The sequence below is a fragment of the Lycium barbarum genome, chromosome 6 (genome assembly GCF_019175385.1).
Source record: "Lycium barbarum isolate Lr01 chromosome 6, ASM1917538v2, whole genome shotgun sequence".
NCBI classification, from domain to species: Eukaryota; Viridiplantae; Streptophyta; class Magnoliopsida; order Solanales; family Solanaceae; genus Lycium; species Lycium barbarum.
In genome coordinates, this window is record NC_083342.1 from 17,751,572 (window position 1) to 17,761,307 (window position 9,736).

A 9,736-nucleotide genomic window follows, 5' to 3' on the forward strand; every position below is an offset into this window, starting at 1 on the left:
TAATGCAGTGCAGTAATGGTATGAATGTGATGCTATGCCATGCAAATGAGGTGAACACATATACTCTGGATGAACACATATACTCTGGATGAAAATATCGACGTCTCGGTAGCACAACCCAGCGTGACTCGCGAAGTCTAAGTGCCACCCATCCCGGATCTTTGGCCAACAGACAGACGGGACCCTGGCTAATTGCTCACATGAGGAGTCTCACCGGCACCACTCTGGGGGACCCGCAGAGTCCATGCACTAACAACGATTTTGAAATAACATCGGAATTAGCCATGCAATAATGATGCCGGAATAGATCATCGGTCATCGGTCATCGGCCATCTCACAGTCACTCAAGTAAAAGAGTCTTTCAAATATCAGTTTCACACCATCAACGATTCCGGAATTGAACCTCGGACATCGACCTTCTCACAATCACTCAAGTAAAAGAATTCATCAATATATTAGTTTCATATAAGAATGATTCCGGAATAGATTTTCAGACATCGGCCTTTTTACAATCACGCAAGTAAAAGAGTTTATCAATATCAATTTTGCTTAATCAACGATACCGGATCATCACTGAGTATCGACCATGCGTGAATATAAAAGAATGCATGCAATGCATATGTAAATTGATCATGTTCAATATCACAAGTACCACAACAGGGTGCGCCAACAAGCATCACATCACAATACCAACAGTGGGTATGCCAACATATATCAGTAAGTCAAGTACCAACAGTGGGTACGCCAATAATATATCCAAGTATAAATACCAACATGGTATGTCAATTTATCCAAATCCAGACAATAAATCAGAAGTTGACATCTACCAACTACACGTGGCATTAGGCCAACAATATTGAACAATCAAAGCTCATATAACAGGGTGGCTAGTCCCAACACACATCAGGGCCCAACCTAAGGAAATATCCATCCCGACTTCATACCCGAAGGTTCACATGTTGTCTCCGACATCATAATCTAAATATGTGATTCACTATACGAAGTCTCACTAAAGGTAAACCATAACCTACCTGGACTGCCGAACCACAACACCAATAAGTCACTCTTTTGCCTTGCCCTTCCTCTGAAGCTCAGAACCAAACTAGTCTAAGCATAATCGAGTTCTATAATAGAAATCATGAAGTACCAGGTGATCATAACCCAACCACTAATTATTGATTTAACTCAAGAATTGACCTAAATCTGATTTCAAGAAAAAACCCCCAAATTGGGTATAAACCCTAAGTCTCCAAATTCAAAATTCAATGATCAAGTGGAAGATATATGCTTAATAAGCTTAGATTAGTCAATATCTAGCATGAACATCACCAATTTATCATTAATAATCTACAAAAATGTTCTTCCAAAGCCCTCGCTCAAATTCCATCTCCAAGGGATTGTTAAAGGGAAGGAAAAATCTAAGATGATTGTGATTAAGGAAGAGTAAAGAGTTAGGCAAGTTTTACATCCAAGAATTTCTTCAAATTAACTCCAAGAACAGTTTCTCTAAGCTCATATATCGAGATGAGAATAACGAGGGTTGATTACTTATTTAAGACACATTTAATGAAATATAACTGCCTGTCACCGCTACAGCGGTAGAAATGCTGCTGCAGCGGCGCCGCTACGGCGACTGATATACCGCCACAGCAGTAAGGCCAACATTACACATGGTTGAGCGTTCATCACACCGCTACAGCGGTGCCGCTGGGGCGGCTCTGGTGCCGCCATTGCGGGCACCATATGTTATACCCCATTTTAACCGGGTTAATTTAGAGTACAACATTTTGGAGATTCCTATTTTATTTATTTTAAGGAGTCGCCACCTAATTAATTTAACGGTGAATTAGGACACCTAATTTATTAACTAAGGCAAAGTTAGAACTAAACCTCTGTTAATAGTCTACTTAACCAGTGTGATTCTAGGTAAGGGTTCTATATTATCCTAAAGGGAAGGGGTTAGGCATCCTTTAGGATCCGCTAATACGGTTATCCAGCCAAACTTAGGTTACTTAATTAATGCTAAATAAGGTGCTTCAAATTTTAAGAAAGAGGGCTAAGAAATGTTGCTAAGGTTTTTTAGCGGAGTTAACGCTAAGCTGGAGGATTGGAGACATACCTTGGAGTCTAAAGGATTTAAGCTGAGTAGGACCAAGACAGAGTACTTAGAGTGTAAGTTCAGTGAGACACCCCAGGAGGTTGGCGTGGAAGTTAGGCTTGGTGCTCAGGCCATCCAAAAGAAAAGTAGTTTCAAGTACCTTGGGTCTATCATGCAAGGCAGCGGGGAGATTGACGATGATGTCACACATCGTATTGGGGTAGGGTGGATGAAATGGAGGCTAGCTTCAGGAGTGCTATGTGACAAGAAGGTGCCACCACAACTGAAGGGCAAGTTCTACAGAGTGGTGGTTAGACCGGCTATGTTGTATGGGGCGGAGTGTTGGCCAGTTAAGATCTCTCACGTTCAAAAGATGAAAGTTGCCGAGATGAGAATGTTGAGATGGATGTGTGGGCACACTAGGAGCGACAGGATTAGAAATGAGGCTATTCGGGATAAGGTGGGAGTGGCCTCGGTGGAAGACAAGATGCGGGAAATGCGACTGAGATGGTTTGGGCATGTGAAGAGGAGAGACATAGATGCCCCAGTGCGGAGGTGTGAGAGGTTAGCCATGGATGGTTTCAGAAGAGGTAGGGGTAGGCCAAAGAAATATTGGGGAGAGGTGATTAGACAGGACATGACGCAGTTACAGCTTACCGAGGACATGACCTTAGATAGGAAGGTGTGGAGGACCCACATTAGGGTAGAAGGCTAGTATATAAGTCTCGTTATCTTTCCTTATTAGTAGGCGCATTAGCGCATTATAATTTCTTGTGCTTTGATTTATGTTATTATTTGCTACTTTCTGTACTTTGATTACTCTATTTTATCTGTGCCGCTTTCGTGATTTGCATTTCCATATCGCTTTGAATTCCTTGATTATCCTGTTTTACTGTGTCGCTTGCATTGTTTCATTGCAATATCGTTTTAAATGTTTTAACCTTATCTGACCCCCTTTTTATGCTTCTATTGAGCCGAGGGTCTCTCGGAAACAGCCATCCTACCTTGGTAGGAGTAAGGTCTGCGTACATTATACCCTCCCCAGACCCCAAGATGTGGGATTTCACTGGGCTGTTGTTGTTGTTGTTGTTGTTGTTGTTGTTGTTTTTTAGAGGAATATAAGAATGTTGCTCAAAATAATATCTAGCGAAAATATAATAATTTGCATAAAAGAAGATTTTAAATGCTATTTAAAAATAAGATTTATAAATGTTGTTAAGATTTTAAGTAGAAATATAATAGTGCTATTTAAAATAAGATTGGTATAATGGTTTGCATAAAAGAGGACTTTAAAATTCTATTTAAAATAAAATTCATAAATGTTGTCAAAGCCTTAAACGAAAATATAATAATGCGATTAAAAATGAGATTTACAGAAAATATAATAGTTTGCATATAAGTAACGTTTTTAGTAAATTTGAACTTTGAAACAAGATTATGTTATGTGATTATGGCGGTGTAGAAAAATCTAAACTTAAATAGAATGCAAAGGAAGTAAGTTTTCTTTCTCTTTATTTGACTATATTTGGTTAAAATATGCATAATTGGGTGAATCTTGGAAACCATGTTTATAAAATATACTTATATTTGCATATCAATAACGTTTTGAAATGTATATGATAGCAAGAATAAAACATGATTCCCTTTACTTAAAATATATAGTCATTCCATTTAGCAAATCAATTATTCCAAATAAAATAAATATTAGACATTATAAATAGTTTTAACATGAAAAGAAGAGAATAAAACTTATGGAATTGATTGTTAGTCTTCCTTAAACTAACTACCCATTACTAAACTAAACCTACTAATTCATTAGGATTCATCTAAGTTAAAAATAAAATAAGATAAGGTTAGTCATACAAAGCAAATCAAAATATACAACAATAAAATAAGGTAGAGGGGAAGAAAATTGAATGGATCTGGCCCATTTTCCAGGCCCAACTGCTGCGAATTAATCATGCTATTGGGCTTTGGCCCAAAACTCGTTTCTTTCTTTTGAATATAAGTTGCGGACAGGACTGGACTGGACAGAGGAATAATATTTTCGTTGGGCCTTGGCCCAACACTGAATGCGGATGACGAGTCCCTCGGACTCGTATGCGAAGGTCACGCATAAAAATGAAAGGAAACAGATTAGTATATAATCAACAAATGAGGTTAAGCATGTAAAAATTAACAGATTCATGAAACGTGGTATGCCTACAGAACTGAAATTTATTTCCAAATCTGCTGGTACAAATTAAACCAACCAACTAATGGTCATACATCTAACGACAATATCCTAAATGAGGAGCTTAAACACTTCCTAGTCATAGGGAATTCTAAGTAGGGGAAAACAGTGACACCAAGCGTCCACATTAATCATACCGAACTTAATTAACAGAGAAACAAGGAAAACTTGAATATAACAATCAAACATGAGGAAACCATACAGAGGGCAGCTGGGTTAAGCAACTCTTTAAAACTTAGATAAATTAGAACTTCAACCAAACGTATATTTAGACTTAGGCGAATTATTTAATCGTGCTCTATCGGTGGTGACATATCAGTGCCAAATTTCAACTTGTTGCCAACTTAAGATATTATTTCAAGACATACAAAAGACACCCCAAAAGGGAACACAACATTCAACGAATATCATCCCCATATACATACTAGATCATCATTTCTTTCTTAAATAGAATAGTATAGCAAACTGAAAATTCATTCCTAATGTTAAGTTTTGAAGAGAACTCAAAATGTCTTTTAAAAGAAAGGCATCTTGAGGAAAGTAAACAAATTTATCTTAAAAAGGGGAAAGACTGGAAACAGAACTGATTAACTGATTGCATAAAGCATTGGAGAGAAGAATGTATTCTTAAGAAAAAGAGTTTAAGGAAAATTTCAAAGTGTTTAAGCAAGTTTCAAAACGACCTCTCGAGCTTATAGCCTTGCCCAAACTAGTTTGTCAAATATACAGAGGTGAAATCATATAAATACACTACCCATTTTTAAGCAAACATGTACATGTTAGGACCTGCTAATTGAATGCAAAGAGAGTTTATTCCCATTATTCTCATTATCAAAATAATGACCACATATGATTTCCAGAACTTTGTCATTTTACCTCGACCAATACTTAGCTCAGTTGAAGCCAAAATCTATCATTTCGTTGTAATAACATTCGAATCCTTAATGCTAATGACAATATCTAGACTCTCCTTATCAATTCTTATTTAAAAATGACTATTATTTAACTGTATTCGCCCAAGAATTCTGAAAAGATCAGTTTGCTCCAAAACAAAAATATTTCAAAAGAAACAGAGGCAAACTTAAGAAGGTAATTTGATAAACTGATATTCGATTCATATAAACGATACATATAGCTTAATCTAATTACAAAGAGATAATAATACTCCTGACCTCACGGAAAACAAAAGGCCATTGTAGGCGTTTCCCTTAAATAAATCTAATTCATTAATTCAAATACTAAAATAGAGGGAAGGGATAACCAAATTCTAATATTTGCAGACATGTTGAAGCTCAAAAGAAAACTAATTATCTGCACTAAATCATGCTAAACTAATAACGAACTTTAATCAACAAATTCATCTCTTCGAACTATACCATCTTAACAGCTAGAGATCTTAACAGATTCACGAAATCGCCTTTGAACACATAAATTTGTGATCACATGAAAGAAGAAAACGAAGACCAGCCTTTTACTTCCATAACTAAACTAAAAGCTAACTATTTAAAAATATATGCCATATCGTTACTCAAAATCTACATTGAAAGGGTATAAGGATAACTTTAGTCCTTCTAACAATTAAAGCTTTAAAGCGACAAAAAAAAGCTCTTAACACTAGTCACATAATCTTATTGATTTTAATTAAGCAGAAACAAGGGCTACAACACTTAATAGAACAGAACTAAACCAAATCAAGCAGAAACAGAACCACAAAACTAACGCAACAAAACTAGGGAAATATAGATTAAGACGAGGAAAATTACCTTCTTCGGGTGCAGCGAAGTGAGGCTCGAGCTTCCGATATACCTCGAAACACTTCAAAATTCGAACTCGCGTATGCTCAGATTCAAACGAACACCCAAATAAAAACAGAACAGGATCTAATATTTTGTGACGATATCGAGCAAATTAAAAGCCGATGTTTTAAAAGGGAACTGGAACAATTAAAGACTTGTATTTTCAAGGGAAATTTGGTGATTCAAGAACTTTGATTCTTAGGGGATTTCTGAGATTCCAAGCCTTTCAAACTTGTTCTTGGGGAATTTCATGAATCAAAAAAAAACTCCTCCTTAAAAATGGATCAAAAAGTCAGTACTTATAGGGAAATTTTAGGGTTTTCGTTTGACAAGAAGAGAGAGAGGAGCGGGTAACAGGGGAAAGTGGGGAACAGAGGGAAGTGGGAGCGGGGTGTAGGCGGCGGTGGTGGGGGATGAAGATGATGAGGGAGAAAGAGAGAGAAGGGAGCGTGGGGATGGAGGTGTGCGGCGCTGAAGAAAAAAGAGATGAAACCCTAGGGTTTCATCTTTTGTTAAAAGGAAATGGGCCAATCGGGTCGGGTATTATTTAAGTTGGGCTGGTCCGTTTGGGTAATTATTTGGGTTGAATTGGCTAAAAATGTAGGCTGGGCAGATGAAAAATATTGGGCTGCTGTTGTTTTATGAATTGATCCAAAAATAGTAAGGGTTGATTGGGCTACTACATTTTAAACAAAAGACCTATTTAAATAACTTTATACTAAAGTGTGTTAAAATATTACTTAATAATAATAAGCATAATAATCATAATAACAGCTATATATATATATATGTGTGTGTGTGTGTGTGTGTGTGTGTATTTTTTTTTATTATTATTATTTTTTTTATTTTTTTTTGTCAAAAATATTAGAAGCGTAAATAGGTATTTCAGAGGAGAGACGGGACAAAATTGGGTGTCAACACCAGATACCAGAAATCCACAATTTTCTAAGTTTTCAGTTGAAATCCCGGGTTATTTTTATTTTGGTAATAAACTATAAAATCTTATTACCATTAGCAAATCGAACTCAATTAATACAATCTAAGGAGCACCTGTAAACTTAACACCATAGAGTGTCAAGATCACAAGCCTCAGTAATCGCTAATTACATATTAACTCAAGAAAGCCTATACATTTTTTCTCCTGTTTTGATCCTATAATCAGCCCTATTCTTTCCTTCACCACAAATTTGATTTGTTGCACTGCAGCACTAGTATTCACATTCACGTCTCTAAAGATCTTCCAGTTCCTGGCCCGCCATACATAGTATATTACTGCACCATATACAACAACCACCACATCTTTCTTCACTCTGCACTATTGTTTCTGCTTGATACTTTGCAGGACCAGCCTAGTCTCCACTAGTGGTATTTGCACCTTTACCCATTGCAGCACCTCAGTGCATACTGCTCTTGTCCATGGACATTCTGTAAACAAGTGCATTGCATCCTCCACTTCTTGCTTCTCACATAGCACACATTCTGCATTGTCACATTGTATCCCCATGTCTGCCATTCTATCTTTAGTCATTAGTTTCCTATGATATGCTAACCATAGGATGAACCTATGTTTAGGTAGGATCAAGCTACTCCAGATGACCTCATATGCATCAATGATTCCTCCTTGTCCTACTATTGCAAGATAGCTCTGATTGACAGAAAACATACCATTTGCACTTAGGATGTATCTATCATTTTTGTACCAGTGCTGCATCCCCAATTTGATATTGTTTAAGTTTTTCCAATACCCACTACTGCTTCCAGATGGTATATGAGTCCAGAAATCTTCATTAGGTTGCATGTAGATTCCATGGATCCATTTTACCCACAATTTCTCCTTATTTGTTATCAACAGAAATATGAGTTTTCCAACAGAGGTCAGGTTCCATTTTTTGCTACTCTTCACATTCAACCCTTCTTCCTTCTTTGGTTTACACACTGTGTCCCAGGAAACTAGAGCCATTTTCCTTCCTTCCTTGTTACTTCCCCACAGGAACTCTCTACACTTCTTATCAACTACCTTCAATACACTTTGTGGGAGGATAAAAATAGCTCCCTAAAAATTATGAAGTGAAAACAATATGGAATTAATGACTTGCAACTTTCCAGCATAGGAAAGACGCCTTGTGGAGACTGCTCTGCTCTTTTCAGTGATCTTCAACACTAATTGGTGGCAATCTAGTTTGTTCCACTTCTTTGGTGACAAAGGCAGCCCCAGGTATTTCATAGGAAAGGTTCCCATCTTAAAACCAATGATTGCTAGTAGTTTGGTATTTGTGCCTTCCTCCACCCCTGCCATATGTATGCTAGATTTTCCTGAATTAGCTTCTAAAACAGTGACTTATGAAAAGTGTTTTAATGCTTCCATTAGCCTTGTTACAGAAGATTCTGCACCCTTACAAAAAATCATTAAATCATTTGGAAATGTTAAATGTGTTAGTTGCATCTCTTTGCACATAGGATGATATCTAAAGTCTGGTAGCTGACTCATTTTCTTCAGCACCCTGCTCAAGTATTCCATGAGCAGAACAAATAACAATCTCAATCCCCGTTTTCCTTTGAAATAGCCATAACTATCACCATTAACTTTGACAGAAAAGATTGCTGAAGCAATACATATCAGTATCAAGTGACTAAACTTTGCAGGAAAAACATAACCCTCAAGCATCTCTTTGATGAATCCCCACTTGACCATATCATAGGCCTTTCTTAAATCTATTTTCGTCAAGCACCTAGAAGATGTTTTTCTATTGTAGTGTCTTAGTAGGTCATGGCACATTAACACATTATGCACCAAGTATCTACCCTTTACAAAAGCAGCCTATGTGTCATTCACTATCAGGGGCAGTACTATTGCAAGTCTTAAACAGAGTAGTTTAGAAATACATTTATAAACCACATTACAGCAGGAGATAGGTCTGAATTGGGTTGCATCTGTTGGATTGCTAACCTTTGGAATTAAGGAAATTATTGTAGCATTTAACTGTTTCAACAATTTGCCAGTTTTGAAGAATTCCTGTATTGCAGCACACACATCTTGCCCTACTACACTCCATGCTGCTTTGAAGAACCCACTACCATAACTATCCGATCCAGGACTCTTATTTACATTAATTCCAAACATAGTTGTTTTTATCTCCTTATCAGTAAAAGGCTTTAATAGGTTGCATTGTTGCTCTACTTAAAATTTTGGCCCCATGTTGAAGAAACCCTGGTAAGCTGGGCATCTTGGTCCCCCTTCTTCACCTAGTAGTTTTTGATAATAATTGACAAACACCTCTGCTATCTTATCAGGTTCATACTGTACTTACTTGTTGTCATCTTGGATTTGGCAAACAGATTGAATTAGCGTCTTCTACTTTAGGATGGAGAAGAAGGATCTTGTATTTGCATCCCCTACTTTAATCCAATTCACCTTACTTCTTTGAACCAGGAATTCCTCAGCTAGTTTGGATGATTGCCTATGCTTCACCCTAAGCCACTTTTCTTTTTGCTGTAGGTTCATGTCAAGAGGGTTCTTTTACAATTCTTCTTGACATCTTAGCATTTCATCTTTATCCTCTTCTGCCTCATTTATTATATTTTTAAAATTTTGATGGTGCAGCCTCTTTA

General features: G+C 37.0%; 1 protein-coding gene across 1 annotated transcript; it reads right to left on the reverse strand.

Moving 5' to 3' along the window:
* Positions 1-7,442: 7,442 nt before the first annotated feature.
* On the reverse strand, positions 7,443-9,248 carry LOC132643887 (uncharacterized). The gene is made up of 3 exons (XM_060360415.1): positions 9,029-9,248; positions 8,505-8,728; positions 7,443-8,180 (listed from the first exon to the last, which is right to left on the reverse strand). The coding sequence occupies exons 1-3, from the start codon at positions 9,246-9,248 to the stop codon at positions 7,443-7,445; spliced, it is 1,182 nt and encodes a 393-aa protein (XP_060216398.1).
* Between the last annotated feature and the right edge of the window lie 488 nt (positions 9,249-9,736).